At 38.3% G+C, this 19,109-nt stretch overlaps 1 protein-coding gene across 3 annotated transcripts in view; it reads right to left on the bottom strand.

The window, feature by feature from the left end:
* Positions 1-236: 236 nt before the first annotated feature.
* The window catches only part of TBC1D9 (TBC1 domain family member 9), an 84,210-nt gene continuing 65,337 nt past the window's right edge, over positions 237-19,109 (bottom strand). For 2 of the 3 annotated variants that reach the window (XM_054030496.1, XM_054030494.1), the window contains exons 13-21: positions 18,893-19,022; positions 14,314-14,412; positions 14,128-14,196; positions 12,312-12,552; positions 11,256-11,321; positions 8,142-8,228; positions 6,025-6,099; positions 5,797-5,897; positions 237-2,462 (exon numbers count right to left, since the gene is read on the bottom strand). In XM_054030496.1, the coding sequence (XP_053886471.1) occupies positions 1,737-2,462; positions 5,797-5,897; positions 6,025-6,099; positions 8,142-8,228; positions 11,256-11,321; positions 12,312-12,552; positions 14,128-14,196; positions 14,314-14,412; positions 18,893-19,022 (1,594 nt within the window). In that variant the 3' untranslated portion in view covers positions 237-1,736. The remainder of the gene's footprint in view (positions 2,463-5,796; positions 5,898-6,024; positions 6,100-8,141; positions 8,229-11,255; positions 11,322-12,311; positions 12,553-14,127; positions 14,197-14,313; positions 14,413-18,892; positions 19,023-19,109) is intronic. The other variant, XM_054030497.1, reaches the window with a different exon arrangement.

Below are 19,109 nucleotides of genomic sequence, written 5' to 3'. Positions count from 1 at the left end.
GCGAAATGTCACTTAGGCCAAGAAGAAGTGACCTACCTGGGATACACGGTAGGAGGGGGGAAACTAACACCCCTGATTAGCAAGGTACAAGCCCTCAGAGATGTACCCACCCCCACGACGAAGAAACAAGTGCGTCAGTTTTTGGGATTAGCCGGGTACTACCGTCGTTTTGTACCAGACTTCGCATCTATAGCCGCCCCCCTGTCAGATCTAACGAAGATAAACACAACAGGGAAAATATTTAATGAAATTCTGTAATGTGAGAAACTTCCGCTGAATGATTGTTACATCAGAGCATATTCCTGTTACAAACACACAAATATTGAATAAAATGAAGTCATGAAACAATTGACATTTTATATTCTGAAATCAATAGTTGGAGATCCCAAGTCATTTGCTTCACAGAATTTCCACTTCACAGTTGTGTAATGAAATACAATCACCTAATTTTCCATTTAGCATGGGTTTAATAGTTAAAGAACCAAATTCTTTGCTAAGGGTATTTTATTTGTTCACATTTATCCTATCTATGGTTAAAGACCACATCTGACAGTTTTTAAATGATTCTTTTAAAAGAAAAAAATTAAACAGCAGCTTTGGGTAACAAAATATGGAACAGTTACATGGACATAATGTACAGTAGTATAAAAGAAACCCAACAGTTTTCTGGTGAAAAGATTTTGAAGATGGCAAATAAAATTTAGGCATGTAGGAATGATCCTGAACTAAATAACTGAATTAGAAAACATCTAGCAACATAAAAAAAACTTGAATATTTGTATAAAAGAAGCAAGGATTCAAAGTGCAGGTGCTCCAGCTTTCATTTTAACATATTCAGTAAATTGATACAGGATAATATTCATATTATATAGAGTGACAGTGTTCTCAGTAAGACTTTAAAACATTCAGTTACATTATCTTGCAGATTTTTTTCAGTTTACATTATTTCTACTTTCCAGTGCTGTAAATGAAGACATATGCAATACAGATTTTTCATTTCTTACACTACTGAGGATATATTATTAGGTTGGTGGTAAAGGTTAGTTTTGCGAGCTGAATAATATTAGCTACGCTGCAGATCCAGCTATAGAAGTACTTTTATATTTAATGTTTAAAAACATCTTTTCCATTTTAAAAAAGGGATACTCCCGATCTGTTGAGAAACTGGTCTATAACTTCCTTAAGCAAAGAAAGGCAGGTCCCAGGAAATATCTCTGGAGGATGTCTTTTATATATTTAAAAACACAAAATCAAAGCATTCATTAAAACCATTAGTCTCTTAAAAGAAAAACAGACATCCCCCAGGGATGCTGCATGGCATTTACTTTTCTTTCAGGTCCTATACAGGTTGAGTGTCCCCTTTAAATTTTAGAGATCTCCCATTTCTTGTCAAGACTCAGGCCTTTTTGATAGGTCTGTTTTAAAAATTTACACAAATAACTCATTCCATTTAGAGTTACGAATTCAGAACTAGTCTTTACCATGTTTACACTGACAGCAGGGTTATTAATACACACATTTCACTGACAACTGTATTTTTTCGGTATGTTGAATAAAAGGTGCATTCTTGTAACATTTCTCACAAAAAGTGATTACAATTAAGGGGAGTTATGTCTTACCCCACCATTTTCACTTTAGTGAAAACTACCATGTTTTAAAATACCAGGACCTGTGTGAGGTACTAATAAATATATAATAAAAAAATCTAAAATAAAAGAGAACCTCTGACTGCCCTTTCATCCCGACATAGTAGAGATCTCATAGTCACTTGTGGAAGTTATTGGCTTGCCCATCATTCGAATGTTCTTTGCATTAGTAATTCTAGCCATCATGGACACAGGCTTGTCAAAGTACCTCACCAGCGCTGGTTCAGTCAAGAGAGAGGCTAAAAATTGCTCAAAGGTGATGGCCCAGTCTCTGTCAATGCTAGTGCTTCTACGCAGAGAAGAGGAGTGGCTGCTTCGCACCAAAACTGTATCTTCACCTATGTCCTCACAGTGGAGCTTTTCCTCCTCATGCGAGCCTGCACTCAGTACTGAATAGGAGGACATGGAGCTGTCATCTTTAGTATCATCATCAGAAATAAGCATGGAAGAACAAGCTCCATTGTCCCTGGGAGAAGAGTCTTCAAGCTTAATGTCTTCCATCTGTGCACTCAACATGTTATCAGTGCAAACTGTCTCCTCCTCATTAGCAATGAGGCTGGCTTGAAAGGATTCACGCTGGTCAAAATCATACTGCTGGCTCCCTTTCTTCTGAAACAACATACTCTGAATAGCTTTGCTGCTGCTGTTACTGCTACTGTCTGTATCTTTTGTGGGCTGAACAATGAAGAGTTTACCAACCTCACCAATCTCCAAAAGCAAACTTGTCACAGCAGCAGTGGCATGGTATAGATCTTGTTCATTGGGGTCTTCACTGAACATGTTATACATTGTCTTGCACAGTTCAATAAATTGCCCCTAAGTGTAGAGAATAGAATTAATTTTAATTAAAGGAATAGCAGCAAATATAGTCTTTGAGATTTGGGTATAAATCAGTTTAAAGAAATGTGTGAGAGACATTGGGGATAAAGTAGTTTATATGATGAAGTAAAAGTTAGAAGTAGTCTAGATATTTTAGAATATTTTCTAGTATTAAAGAAAAGTATGTATTTCTCTAAGATGTTTCATCAAATTGCTGGATTGAATTAGTCTCCACCTCCCAGGCTAGTACAATTTCCCCTGTCTTAGCCTCAGGTGACAGTGGAGGCGGGTCAGTGCTTCTGGTTGCTCAGCATTACCCTTCTAACCAGAAGAATAGTGGCACCAATCTTAGTTCTCACCAAGCCATAGAGGAGAGAATTAAAAGTGGAGCATGTGTCCTACAGGACTCCAACAACATAAAGGTGTGGAGGAGGAACAGGCACCATTGAGTGTCAGGGTGGCCAAAAATCAATAATTATAAATATTAAAAATAATTAAATCAGATTTTTTCATTCAAATCTGTTTTTAAATTTAAATTAAATACTTTTTTTAAATAACTCAAACCACTGAGCTGGTGGAAGTTCTTGGCTCACCACCTGGAACTAGAATTTTCTGAAGTGCTAACCCAGTTTTGATAGTGGTAGCCTCTTCTGCAGATGCAGAGAATTTTCTTCATTTTAATTTATTCAAGTAGTTCAACTCAATTCAATGTCTAGTTCACTGGAAGTTCAGAAACTGATTTTCTGAAAAAAAGGAAAAGCTTATTTTCCCTTTACCAATCTATGAATAAAAACAAGGTGTGAGAGGATGAGATCTACTAGTTCTAAAAATCTTAAAGGACATTGTGACCAGAAACTTCAGTTCAATCACTAACTAAAGATAAAACTTTGTTTTCATTAATTAAATAAAACTATGTTAAATATAGTGGATATACAAGTTTAACTGGCTTATTAAACAAACAATTTTAAAAAGCTGTTTTAGGGCATTTTTAATTCTATTCCAATTTCCATCCAAAGGCAGCTTGACATAACTCATGAGTAAAAAATTAACCATCTAGTAAATAAGAAAAGCATCATTCACCATTTTGTAACATAAAAAAAGTAAAAATTAAGAGTCTGATTTAAATGTGTTGTTTACCCAGGGTTTTCAGAACCCACAGCAGAGGTAACTTAACTGTTTCACTCCATGCGGTGTCAGAAATAAATCAATCGATCGGAACACAGCAATTCCATCTGATAAATGCTTAATACAAGTAAGCGTGCTCTATCTAAAACTGCAGTTTAATAGACTTAAGCACGCACAAACATAAGCAATAGGTTTAGAAAATCCCAGATATTTACCTAACATTCGGAACAGTATTGAGTAATTAACAGCGGGTATGCAGTGGCCAGTTGCTCACCCACCGGGGAGAAAAGGTGTTATGAAAAATCTCTCTCAAGATGGCTTCAGAGGACTGCTCCAAAATACACCATATTAGCTAGTCTTTTACAACTAACTTCTACAAAATACATAGGTCATAATGACCCCTACTAAATCATCACTCTTCCTAACTTTTAGTAAACTTCTACATCAGAGGGTCGCTGACTTAAGGTCTTCCATCCACCAAGGTTTTCAGTCTCACTTGTTGACTTGTTTTCCCCCTCCTCCCATTCTGATTAGCAGAAACTGCCAGCTAGTTTCTACCTTGCCTCTAAAAGCCTGCTTTCCAATTAACCCTTAACTACGTGGTGTTCTATTTTATTAATTCATGGTGGCTGAATGCACATAATATGGTTACAGTTGGCTTGATCACATATTGGGGTACACCCCCACTCAAATCCACGGTAACAGTGTGTTAGGCCATATGAGTGCTTAAATAAATGTGTACAGATATAGAGTATTCTCCTGGTTAGCAAAAGGAAGCACCAAATTTAGAGTAAAGACCATATTTAATTGCAAATCAACCCATATTTTAATAGTTACCAATGAGAATCATCTTTTCTTTAGGAAAATAACTAAAAAAGTACCAGGTTTCCTGCTTGCTGGTTTAAATCATGATTTAAATTGCTGATTTTAATCACTTTGATTTGAAATTTAAATCAATTTTCCCTGTTGATTGAAAATGGTAATCCAGATAAACAGAGTTTCAGTCTTCAAAACAAAGTAATCAGACATGGAAGTAAGAAATATATTGCATAAGATAGTCTGAAGAGGGAATAACTACAATTAATGGGATGAAAAGAAGACGTGTTTAGGCTATATGAGTGTGTGTACACTGCAGTTGGGAGCATGCTTCCCACTGTGGGTAGACAGAAATGCGCTAGCTCTGCTTGAGCTAGCCTGCTAACAGCAGCAGTATGTATGTGGTGGCTAGGCCTAGCTGCCCGAATCCGTATTCAAGGAGTTGGGCGGGCTTGTACTTTGGCAGCTAGCCCAAGCCCCTGCCTGTGCCGCTGAGGCCACATTGCTATTTTAGCACACTGCTCAATCAGAGATAACGTATGTCTATCGGCACTGGGAAGCATGCTCCCAGCTGCAGTGTAGACATACCTTTAGACTGTGGAATCCTCCTTCAATGGAAATGTCAGAAGTCTCATCTCTTTAAAAAATTAAGCATGGATTGGACAAAACACAGGACAATTTACTGTAGAGAATAATCCTTCACTGTCCACTCATGAAAGGAATAGCTGCCCAACAAGACTATGTCTACACGTAAAACACTACAGCGGCATAGCTGCAACTGTGCTCTGTAGCGCTTCAGTGTAGACACTACCGGCGACTATAGGAAGGGTTCGCCCATTGGTGTAGGTAATCCACCTCTTTCGTAGACCTAGTACTGTGTACACTGGGGATTAGGTCACCGTAACTGCACCACTCAGGGTGTGGATTTTTCATACACCTGAGCGACACAGATAATTCAACTTAATTTTCTAGTGTAGACCAGGCCATAGTCTTTACAATCTCTAACTTCTGTGGGTTTAAGGAATGAAACAGTCAACCAATTTTTCCCCTCACAAGAATTTATCAATAGGACACAGGGGATCATTATTTTTGAATTTCTGGGACTGGCACTCTCCTTCCAAAGCATCTTTTTTTTTTTTTTTAAATTCCACAGATATACATGAATGATATACTATTTATTTTTAACTCCCAACAGAAGTTTGTATGGCCTGATATTCAATAGCAGCAACTTGTGCCCTTTGTTCCCCACATTCCTGTCCCCAAAACAGCCATTCTAATATTTGCAATATTTTTAAATCAAGTTGTCATATGAACCTGCAATTTGAAGACTAACATTTGCTCAATCTACTATATATTCATTTTGGCATATGACCAAACTTCTAGCATTTACCTGATTCAATTTGGGTAAATCCTTTGCATTCTTTGCTTTGGATTTATTCTCTTGACTCCACATTCTCAGGTAGTTTCTATTTTCTTGTGAGTTTTTCTTACCTAATGTCAGTGAATTGGCCAGAAAAGAGGAAGACAAAGTCCATTATGAGGTCCTGTATTAGCATTTTTTCCTTTCTTCAAAAGAATCCATCTTTCAAGCAGTAAAATATACAGAGAAAATATGTACCTTTGTCTGGTTTCAGGCTCACTGAAACAAACCCATCATCTGCCCCTTGTTTGTTCCTGCTGTCAAGGCCAACAACTATTGGGAAGTATATGAGAGATTTATTGTAGTTTCAGATATGCATATGTACCGTATTCATGTTTACAGAGCAAACAAAGTAGAATAACCAAAGTTTTACATTTATGAAAAGGACACAGTCAAGAACGATAGGACTAAACTATGACCAATTTTTTGCTTATTTTTACATCTGCTTACAACTTCCATGTAATTAATAAAATAAAGACATGTACAAGGACCATCTTTGTGTACAATACAATGCCCAGGGCCATGATTAAGGATTCCACCAAATAAATATCACCACCATCTGCTTACAGTGATATCCATATGATAACTTGAATTTATAATGTACATCTAATTGCTTCTCATACACTCTATCCACTAAGTAATCTCCCAGGAGACCACTTCTAACATTCCAATCAATCATCAGCAATAGTTTCAAACAACCTTCAGAAAAAATTTTTTTCTTCTTTTCCCAAAAATTACAGAAACCCAATGTGCATGAGGGGCAATATTCAGTCCTCAAACAGTGACGTGTAACTTCCAATGTCTCCAGGCACTTCAGGGTTTGAACCAGAAGCTTTAAGCCACTGGAAAGGAGAGATTCTCTGCTTCCTAATGGGGGACATAGAAAGCTTCAGACTTCAGAAGTTGTTGTATTATAATGTATTAAAAATATATTTTAAGTAGATTTTAGAGGTTTCTTATTATAGCTTCTCTCTTCATCCAAGCTCTGTACAGGGGTACACGTGATATTTCATAGATTCCAAGGCCAAAATGACAATTGTGATTACCTAATCTGACCTCCTGTGTAACACAAGCCCAGGACTTCCCCAAAATAATTCCTAGAGCAGATCTGTTAGAAAAACATCTAATCTTGATTTTAAAATGGTCAGTGATATAGACTCCACCACAACCCTTGGTGAATTGTTCCAGTGGTTAATTGCTCTCATTGATAAAATGTACACCTTATTTCCGGTCTGAACTGGTCTAGCTTCAACTTCCAGCCATCTCATAAGTTTTTTTTTTTTTTTAAATAAGGATTTAAAATTTAATAGCGACAAAGGATGAACTTTTAAAAGTTCTCAGCATTGGCCTAACTCAGCTCCTATTGACTTCACTGAAATGTCCACTCAAAGCATCTAAAGACCCATTAAAACATTGCCAAAATGGCTTATCTGTAAAATATGACACATATGCAGATTAAAGAACGCATCCTATATTATGAAATTTTGGAGACCCTCATTTCTGCAGCTGCTGTTCCATCTTCAGCCCCACTCTTCCAATCACATTGCTGAAGCTACTGGAACAAATAAATAAGACCTGCAGGCTGACAGTGAGACCCCTTCCATAATAAACAGAGGATGCACAGACACTATGCTCATGTCTATCCCCGGTCAAGGTTCTGCACATCATGGAGAGATTATACCGTATAGCCAGATACAGCCTCTCACTCTCTCAGGGTACTGTCCACATGCATCATCAATTGTTTTGCCACTTTTGTCAATTCTTACTAACACATTTAAACAAGATTCTACTCCCATCACAGCCCAACATACACCCCTACCCAGATATAACGTGACCTGATATAACATGAATTCGGATATAACGTGGTAAATCAGCGCTCCGGGGGGGCGGGACTGCGCGCTCCGGCGGATCAAAGCAAGTTCGATATAACATGGTTTCACCTATAATGTGGTAAGCTTTTTTGGCTCCCGAGGACAGCGTTATATTGGGGTAGAGGTGTACTCATTTTGATCCTTCACAAAGTCATACATGCTTAACTTGTGACATACCACCACCACACTGATGGCATTACCCCAAGAGTAATTCTTCATTACAGCATCGAAGGAAGGCCTTATTGAAAACACAGACATCTTCAGATATCCCAGAGAACAAACACTAGTCATATACATTTCTTTTTACATAAAATATTTTATTTCTTCATTTTAATCCAATGAGAAAGTAGCCGTTTAAATATAAGGTTATTAGTATTAACAAGTATTTAGGGTCTTAAACATTGAAAGGACAAGATAATGCTCTTGCAGAGAAAAGTCACCTACCATGTGTATACTCTGGAGTGATGTCTTCAAAAAAGTACTGAGTTGCTTCGAAAGCAGAATCTGGCTCTTCTTGCTCAGGGGATGGATCTGTGTGATGAAAAAGAAATTACTGCATTTTTAATTAGAAAAACAAAGTAGATTTGTGTCAATGTAGAGTTTCACATTTTAGAAGTGTAGTACCACATAAGAGGATATCCACACTTAGGAAGGATAGTAAAAAAAGCACATAACACCTCATGTTTCAGAGAGAAGCCAACCACTACCTGATGCGGTTAGGAAGAAACTACTTCTGTGGGCAGATTATTTCATAACTGTCCACTAAATAGATTTCTTGTACCTTCTTCTGAAGATTCTTGTACTGGTCACTCACTGGGAGAGACATGCACTACATGTATCATTAGCCTGAATCACTAGGACATTTCCGACCTATGTACCCTCCAAGTCAAAGCACTGGTCGGCTGTGCAGGGTCTTACATAGGAGATCCCTGTGGTCTTAGAGGAAGGAACTGTCCTCTTCTTCAGGGTCCAGAGCAGTTTCTCTGAGCAGGTACTTCAGCCCACAAGTGGTATGAGTGGCTACTGTTGCTCCCTGCCCCGTATGGGGGATTTGGCCCATTGATTTAGAGTAATGGATCTTTGTCCCTCCCCTTCCTGCACTACACTGATGTCATGAGAGCGCTATTCCAAAACACTACTCTGTGGATTCCTTGCACCCAACCCCACTTCCCCACCTCTCTAGTCACCACTGCAGAGTATAACTCTGGCAGTTTTGTTGTGTTTACGGGATTCCATCTTTCGTTCTAATAAGTTCGTCCTGGGAGAAAAACTGAATGCTTCGCTTGTTAGTAAAAAGGCACTTAATATCCTAACTTGTGTTGTGCATCTGAAATTATTTCTGCATCAAAGGTTTGGCTTTTGCGCATGTGTAATTGAGCTTCTCAACCCTAGAGCAGTGGTGAGATGAGCTAGGTATCTTACTGAGGGATAAGACACCTATCAGTTCATCACTTGGACAGAGGGCAGTCCCCTCTCTTCAGTGGATACATGTTACTGGCATTGAGCCAGACTGCCTGCCCTTAGTTTGGGTCTGGCATGTGTATTAGGGTAATTGAGAGAGATGTAAGTTTGACTCCCACACCCACAAATGCTTTTAGACTTACACTCACACTACTGATGCATATAAACTGATGTCGCTTACAACCCCAAGAGATGGATCAGTTGGGGATAGTGCTCTATCTTCTTAAAGGACTTACCTGTCCTCCTCCTTGCTTCTTTTTTTTTTGATCGGCTCCCAGCGAGCAGGGGTAAATGGGGGTCAAGCAGGGGGGAGAGAGTCAGGGGTGCACAGCGGGCCCACCACAGTCACAGACTGCACACCTGGGGGATCTAGTCACAGAGTGTTGGGGTTCTTAGGGATTGGTTTGTTTTGAAATGAGATTAGCTTGGTTTTTGGCTTATTGTGAAAGTCGGGGTGCTTATTTACCACGTGAAAATTGGCAACTGTGCTCCTGACTAGTAAGCAGCTGTTTATTTAGACTTTCCTGTATTCTCTCAGAGCCTTACTTGGCCCTTCATCCCTAAACTTTTCTTACTCTATTCATAGAATCAGAACTGGAAGGGACCTCAAGAGGTCATCTAGTCCAGTCCCTTGCACTCATGGCAGGACTAAGTATTATCTAGACCATTCCTGACAGGTGTTTGTCTAACTTACTCTTAGGGTACATCTACACTACCCGCCGGATCAGCGGGTAGTGATCAATCTATCGGGGATCGATTTATCGCATCTAGTGTAGACACGATAAAATCGATCCCCGATCGCTCTGCCGTCGACTCCGGAACTCCACCGCAGTGAGAGGCGGAAGCGGAGTGGACGGGGGAGCAGCAGCGGTCAACTTGCCGCTGTCTTCATGGCCAAGTAAATCGACCTAAGATACGCCGACTTCAGCGACGCTATTCGCGTCGCTGAAGTTGCGTATCCTAGGTCGACCCCTCTCCCCCCCAGCGTAGACCTAGCCTTAAAAATCTCCAATGATGGAGATTCCACAACCTCCCTAGGCAATTTATTCTAGTGCTTAACCACCCTGACAGTTAGGAAGTTTTTCCTAATGTCCAACCTAAACCTCCCTTGCTGCAATTAAAGCCCATTGCTTCTTGTCCGATCCTCAGAGGTTAAGAAAAACAATTTTTCTTCCTCCTCCTTGTACAACCTTTTACATACTTGAAAACTTATGTCCCCTCTCAGTCTTCTCTTTTCCAGACTAAACAAACCCATTTTTTTCAATTTTCCCTCATAGGTCATGTTTTCTAGACCTTTAATCATTTTTGTTGCTCTTCTCTAGACTCTCTCCAATTTGTGCACATCCTTCCTGAAATGTGGCGCCCGGAACTGGACACAATACCCCAATTGAGGCCTCCATAGCCTATCATAGGCTGGAAAGGCAAACCAAGTGCTCCCATTTTCATAGCTACCAGGACTTCCAGCCCTGTGGTTAGTTTTACTTGATTTGTAATTCAAGAAAAATGTGTCCTGAATCATTTGAGCAACTAATGAGTATCTTCATTCAAGCTTGCCCCAGAGGCAGTATTTATTAGAGACGAGGGGCTCCTTAAGTATCCTGCAGCACTCACGCATCTTCAGCAAGGTACTTAAGCATGTGCGTAACTTTAATCACATGCAGCCAGTGGGACTATTCGCATGCTTAAACTTATGCACAGGCTTAGGTACCTTGCTGACCTGGCTTCAGACAGGACTAGTTTCTTTGATGAGATATCCATAGTGAGTCAGTGGAATTACACTACCCAATTTGATGGGCACAAACAGCAGCCACTAACACCCAGGAAAACAAGCAAAGGTCTATAAAAATGACCCATTTATGATGAGCAGAGCAGAAGACTGAAGTGTGCTTGAAGATCCCCTGGACTCATGGTGAGGCGAGGACAGAAGCTCTTCTGTTTGACTGCTGCATGTACTTAGTATCTAAAGGAAATTTCACTCTTCTATTTTTAGCTGGGAAACTAGAGGTCTTTTTAATTGGGAAAATGGAAACTAAGTAACCACATTCCAATTTTCTGTTTTGACTGAGAAATCAGTTACTTTAAATGTCTTTTACTCACCAGGTAATACATGCATTTTATAGAGCAGCTTCAGTTTCTCTGTAAGATCTCCATGACATGCTGTACCTAAACAATATCCCATTAAACATGTTAGTATTATTAGCAGCTTCTATCAGAAGAGTTCTTAGAGATTTACAAACATTTATGAATTATCCTTTTACATAGGAAAACTGAAACAGAGAAATTAAGTGATTTGCTTAAGATCACACAGTAAATCTAGTCTGTGGTAGAACTAGGAAAAGAACACAGACCATCTGACTCTGATTTCTGTGGTTTAAACACTAACTCATTTCTTCACTAGAAGAGTGTTTACATTTGCAGCTCTCAAAAATAGTCATCGTCACATTACTACATTAATGGCCATAGGGTTTTCTGTTTAAGAACAACTTTTTTGTGTGAGCCCCAACTGAACAAACTGTGACCAAATAAGGGCATCATAGGACTTAGCTCAATTAGATGTTTGCTAGAAAAGACCCAGAAAAACAAGATGATCAAAGAGTAACCAAGGGATAAACTATTCTCTGCTATTATGTTAACGTCAATCAAAATGTTGTTTGGCTTGTGGAAAAATGAGTAATATGAAATTTAAGTACTCTTCGGCAGTTCACTAGATGTTGGAATTATTTTATTAGAAAAATATTTAGATATTCTATATTCTGTATCTTTAGAAAATTAGATAATTTCAGTTAGGTGGAGATTTATTTTACATTACAGCTGACTATGAAAATCTAATGCCATTAAGTAGAATTAAACAGCAAATATTTCTTGGCAAATATCAACAAGTGCAATCTACTGGAAGCATAAAACCAAAAATGCAGAAAGATTTTAGGACAGAATACCAAGCCAGCCTTAACCTTTTCCTCTTTGGAAACCAATGTTAGTGACATCATAATGTTATTCTAACTATAATTTTAATGTTTGTAACTCTCTAAATTCCATCTGTTTATATTAAACTAGTGCCAGTCACAGTCAGTAGAACATCAGGGTTTCTGACAGACTGGCTCACCCTGAATAATGGACAGTATTGCTCAGGTTAATTCATTAAATTCTCCTTACTTAGTCCAGAGACAAATTCACGGAAGTTGATTAGAGAATCTCCATTTTCATCCAGCAGTCTGAATAAGCGTGCAGCTAGCACATCTGAGTGAGTCCCACATGCCCAAGGAAAGAGGAGAGCAAACATCCCCTTGAACTGCTCAAAATCAATACGGTACTGTTCCAGATACGGCAGGCTGGGGTCGTGACGGTCAAAAGCATTGCTGTTCCCTCCCCAGTAGCAGCTAGTCAGATGTTCCGCCTGAACAGAAGGCAAATGCTGTAAGATTACCACCATTTCTATAAACAGCTCAACAATATCACAAACACAAAAATAAATACATTTAAAACAACATCATCCGAGTTTAGCAGATTCATTTCTGACTAGCATTGGCATTTCTTACAAAAAAAAAAGGAAAAAGAAAAAAAAAAAAAAAAAGAAAAGAAAAGAAAATTGCTTTATGAAACAGAAAAGAATTCAGCTCTGCTCCCCAGAAAAAAATAATAGTAACCATTTTTTGGTCAAAGAAGCAAGCAGATGTGACTCAAATATATATATATACACCCACACACCCACACATGATATGCTCAATCTTGTTTTTTCACAGGTATGTATTGTTTCAAGTTAGTAAAGTGGCTGATTACAACATACCTGTCAAAACAGAATTTTGCTGTCTTTAGGTTAAACATTTCCTTGGCATTTGCAGAAATACTTGCTTTGTTTTAGCACCTAATCCTGCTCCTATTGAAGTCAATAAGGGCTTTCAAATTGATTTCATGGGGGGCAGAAGGAAGGAAATAGGGCCTGTCATGCAGTGTGATCCTGGACTCCTTCACTCTTTCACAATCTCACCAATTTCACAGTCCTGAGAATACTCAGGGGCAGGAATACAGTCTAGAGAATCATATTGCAGGATTGGGACTGTAGTTAAGTATGGAGACTAGTTACAGGATTCAAAGAGAAAATACATTCCTTTACCAGAATATTTAAGAAACTCAATCCTGGCCAATCAAGAGAAGACAACCTACTGCAGTGTGTGTCACTCACGGACTGAGCAAGAATAAGGCATTTTAACCACGAGGATAATTAACAACTGAAACAACATACAGCGAGATATGGTGGATTCCCTTGAAGTCTGTAGATCAAGGCTGAACGTCTTTCTAAAGGATATACTATAGTTTAACCAGAATTTATGCACTTGAGGCAGCAATTACTGCATGAAATTCTATGGCCTGTGGTATGCGGGAGGTCAGATTAGATAATCATAATGGTCCCTTCTGGCTTTGAAATCTATGACTCTATTCTTACTCCTCCCCAGCTTTTACTTACTATTAGAACACTTTACTTCAAGAGAGCCTCTGGACAGCAAGACAAACTACAGAAGATTCAGTATAAATTAAAACCATCAATTGTAGCAGGTAGCAAGTACCATGCAACGTAAAGTTACGGGCTATCCAAAATTTAGCATAAAGAAGATATTTTGGGGCCAGATTTTCAGAATTATGCCCACAAATCAGGTAGACAGACAAAGAAGTTTTTGGAAGTTGGCTTAAACCATGACCCAAGATTCTGTCTTTTCCTTACTTTTCTACTAACTGATGTCCTCAAGATAATAAATTTTCCTAATCAAATTAGTTATTTCTTTAGTATTTAAAAGTGGCTCTTTTGTATTTTCAATTATATCTAGTTGCAAATTCCAGTTTATGACAGGGCACACGACAACACCAAATAACTCACAAATTTAGATCGATTCATTAGCAGACAGCAGTTTTCATGTCAAATCTAAATGTTTATTTTTCCTGCATGCACATGATCTTATCTTGACTACAGCTTTACCTTGAAAAGAGCATAGAGTTCCTCCAGTTCATCAATAGTAAAAGAAGTCTCAGTCACAATGGTTCGCACCTTTGGAAATAACATTAACAATTAAAAGCTTCCTATATATGTGACATTTGAAAGATATTTTTATTTCAGAAATCAATTGACCTTAATCTTAGCAAGCACGTTTTTCCAAGGACCTACCACATTGCGCTTAGTGGTGTCTTCAAGAGTCTGGATCACCTTCAGTCTTTGCTTAAATCTCATCTGTTCAATCAGATCTGCTCGTATACTTCCAAATTTCTAAAATGGAGGACAAAATGGATCCTTTCAATTGTGCGCTAGTACCTGGAATACTTTGTTTTCTTTGTATGCATAAAAAATAAAAAACCAAACAATTCATTCTGTAAGTGTTCAGAAATGATGTAAGATGACTATATCGGACAAACGTGTGACATTAAAGACATTTTTCTAAACATACGACTTGCAAACAACTGAGTTTTCAGGAATTTGTCATTAGATTTTCTTTCCTCCACCATTTCATTTCCCCTCATGTTTTAGGGCATAATGCTCATCAGTTAGAAGTTTGCTTAGGAAGAAACTTTCCCTATTGGCAGGTTACTCCATAACTATTAAATGCAGGATTTCTTTCAAATTCCTCTGAAACATTTGTTATTTGCCACTGTTGGAGACAGGATTGGGCTACATGGGTCATTGGGCTGATCCGATATAGCAGTCCCTATATTACCAAACAACTGTCTAAATCCAAATATGAGGAATGAAATTCATACTATGGGTAAAAATGTCAAGAGTGCTTAAATGACTTAAAAGCTTAAGTGTCATTTTCAAAAGTTAATACCTACCTACCTCTTTTATAGAACTTTATATCTGAAGAGATCAACGTGCTTTACAAAGGAGGTCAGTTTCATTATATTCCCATTTGACAGGTGGGGAAACTGAGGCACAGGCTGGTGAAGTGACTTGCCCAAGGTCACTCATCTGGTCAGTTGCAAAGAAAGGATAGAACCAAGGTCCCCTGAATCCTAGTCCAGGGCTCTATCCACTAGACCAAAGTTCTCTCCTCAACGTATGCACAACTTCCAAAGAACATTAATATGCTACACCTGCATTCCAGGTGAAAGAGTGAGGGCAAAAATAGAATACTGAGAACAATACTCATCGTTCAATGGACCTACAGCACTGGCTCATGCTCTCACACCCATGAACCTCTGTCCCATAGATTTGTTTCTATGCACTTTCAATAGAGATTTTCCCCAACATGAACATCTTTGTAATATGTCCTTTGAAGAAACCCAGGGCCAGCTTTTAGCACAAGAAATAAAGCCAGCCACTAAGGGTGCCACATATAAAAGTCATGGAGGAGCCTGCTGCTGCCAGTGCATCAGATTGTGATATGCATTCCATAGTGAGGAAGTGTGGGGTATCAACTTAAGTACATCAGGATCGGTTAATACATTCTTAGGCGATCAAATAATGTTAAGTGGTGACATTCCTATATTATCTGTACTTCTATGAATCACGTTAGAATAGCAGGATATTTTCCCTGCTTTATTTGTTAATTTTCCAATTAAAATTGGAAACCTTTTGAAAAACAGACAGTTATGGAGCCCGGTTAAACAGTTACAAGTATGTTTAAACACAAAAGTGCAGGTGAAAGTACGGAAATCTTTAAAAAAAAGTCAAGAGGGAAATTTTCAAAAGCACCCAGTGACTTTGGAGCCTAGGTCCCATTTTAAAAAATGACAGGCACTGTCATTAGGAGCTAAAGTCCCAGTTTAAGTCAATGAATCCTACGTCACTTGAAAATGGGACTTTAGGCAATTTTGGAAATGCTACCCCAACTCTTTAATTGTGCAGCAAGTTTGCAGGATTGCAATTACTTTTATAGTAATGCAGAGTAATACCAAACACTATGGATTGTGACTTTATTACAGGATCAGATAAAACGAGATGCTGGATTTATTAAAATGCAAAACATCTTCGATAAGAGCAAAGAAAATATCATTGGCAAAATAAAATGCATTTGTTGATATGTTAAGTGGAAAGTCCCTCTGTAAAACCCCCAAACCTACAGATACAATGTTCTATTCCTGCGTCATACACCATGCTAAGGCATTGGTTCAATACTGATTCTGGGAAGAGTGCTGGACTGTCAGCACTATTTCCCGCAGCACCTGAGTTTTCACTAGAGGTTTCTCATCCAAGTGTCCAACCCTCCTTAGCTTATGGGACTGGATAGGATCACAGCACAGTGTGGTAAATGGCTAAATATTATTTTCAGATTCATCATTCCCTGCTCCCTTCCCCCAAGGCAAGTGTCATGGGATAGTTGTTCAGATAGAGCTTGCCTTCCTTCTGGAACAAAAAGCATATTATATCCCATATGCCAAAGGAAAAACAGTCACCTTTCATGGTACATCTTGTTATTTTTAATACAGCCTTTAATAAAGGGCAAGTGACAAGGGTTACATTGTTATCCATGTGCCTCTGACAAGCTAAAATACTAAAAATACAGTAAATAAATTTTAGCCCAATGGCAGCTGGAGATTTCCCGATATTTACAACAATTTTTTCTCTCTTTTATGTTTATACCAAGCCCAACGCAATGGGTCTCCAATCCCAATTGGGTACAACAAACTTAGGGCCAGAAACCTAAGTGTCACAGAATAACAGAGAGCCCTCATTATCTCTTGAAAAATGTGGCAGTTTAATACCAGGAAATAACACCATCAAAACATACATACTGCAAGCTGATTTAACAGCCCACATTCAAATAGAGTACAAGTAAAAAAGATGCACGTTTATCTCTGGTATATTCCACTGACTCAGTGCCATTACACTAGGGATACATCTGGCCTTGTTTCTGTAAGTTTCTATTCAACTAGAAAGAGCAACGAACTTTTGTACTACATATGCCCACAAAAGACAGATTATGGCTATGCATGAGGCCAGTTTATTCATCTAAATATAGTCAAGGCCATAGAAGCTTTCTTAAAAGGTGTGGGATTCAAAACAAGGCAAAAATGGGATGGCAGCTTTCCATAAATGTCTACCCCTCCACTGCTAGTTTGTATTCTTACCTCACTAGAGAGGGTGAAAATCCTCAGAACCCTCAGATTTAATTCACCCTTAATGTGGAATTCACTACTGCTAAAGCCCACAGCAGATTTCTGGTGGCTTTTACATACACAGAAGTATTTTTTTTCCTGAGATGTGGAGGACATAGGGAAAGTATCTGAAATACTTGTCAGGGTTTTAGATGGCTAGGATAATCCTACATTTTGATTTAAAATATTAATTAGTTCTCCATGGCACAGGGAAGAAAAGAACCAATGAATTTCCCATAAAGGAGAAATCACTGAATCACATCACTGAACAAGAACACTGACCTAGGAACCTATCCTTGTAACAAAGCCCGATGCCAACTTTGTCCACATATCTATTCAAGTGACATCATCATAGGACCTAATCACATCAGCCATACCATCAGGGGCTCATTCACCTGCACATCTACCTATGTGATATATGCCATCATGTGCCAGCAATGCCCCTCTGCCATGTACATTGGCCAAACCGGACAGTCTCTACGCAAAAGAATTAATGGACACAAATCTGACATCAGGAATTATAATACTCAAAAACCAGTGGGAGAACACTTTAACCTGTCTGGTCATTCAATGACAGACCTGCGGGTGGCTATTTTACAACAGAAAAACTTCAAAACCAGACTCCAACGAGAGACTGCTAAGCTGGAATTGATATGCAAACTAGATACAATCAATTTAGGATTGAATAAGAACTGGGAATGGCTCAGCCATTACAAACATTGAATCTATCTCCCCTTGTAAATATTCTCACACTTCTTATCAAACTGTCTGTACTGGGCTATCTTGATTATCACTTCAAAAGTTTTTTTTCCACTTACTTAATTGGCCTCTCAGAGTTGGTAAGACAACTCCCACCTGTTCATGCTCTCTGTATGTGTGTATATATATATATCTCCTCAATATATGTTCCATTCTATATGCATCTGAAGAAGTGGGCTGTAGCCCACGAAAGCTTATGCTCTAATAAATTTGTTAGTCTCTAAGGTGCACAAGTACTCCTGTTCTTTTTGCGGATACAGACTAACACGGCTGCTACTCTGAAACCATAAAGGAGAGTTTGTGCTCAAGTTGTTGGTCCGGAGTTAGAAATCAGCATTTAAAAATTAAGTGTCAGGGGTATTTTCTGAACGTTTTATTGTGTAAAATTTAATTTAAGGATTAGACAAAAATCCTTAGTCTTTTGATGTGCAAAGTTTTAGTCCATTTTTTCTTGGACTTTACTATGCAGTTTATGAACATTGACTAGTTATTCTGTTATTGGGGTTTTTGCCAGAAGTTTTCCAACTCTGAGTTATTTATGCCTATGTCAAAATTAGAACTGGTTGGAAAAAATAACAGAACCATTTTCTATTGGAAAATTCCATTTCAAAGTTTTGGGAACATAAACATAGATTTTTTGTTCTGAAGCAATTTTGTTTCATTTTTTTTAATTTTGTATTATATTACATGTTATAATATAAAATAAAATAAGTCTACATCAAAATGAAACATTTTGATTGATCCAAAACAATAATGTTCAGAATACTCCTTTGGAGAACTTTGAAATTTTCAGGTTTTGCTCTCATTCAAAATAAAGCCAAATTTCAATATCTCAAAATCCTTCATGAAACAGAATTGTTCTCCTCAAGCCAGTTCTAGTCAAAATCCTAAGTTACCTCATAGGAAGTTCTGATGAGTCTGAAGATATCCACCTCAGGATAAGGCTCTACATCATCGCTGAGCAGTGAGTGAAGGTGAGGGATTGGTGGCAAAGTACTGTCCTTATTAGTCACACTGTCCAAATACCTGATTGGGAGAGAAGAAAAAAAACCTAAATGAGAAAAGTTGGGAGTGGGCTGTAGTCCACGAAAGCTTATGCTCTAATAAATTTGT

The sequence above is a fragment of the Malaclemys terrapin genome, chromosome 5 (genome assembly GCF_027887155.1).
Source record: "Malaclemys terrapin pileata isolate rMalTer1 chromosome 5, rMalTer1.hap1, whole genome shotgun sequence".
NCBI classification, from domain to species: domain Eukaryota; kingdom Metazoa; phylum Chordata; order Testudines; family Emydidae; genus Malaclemys; species Malaclemys terrapin.
Note: the sequence above shows the minus strand (reverse complement) of the source record. Positions and strands in the feature narration are given on the sequence as shown.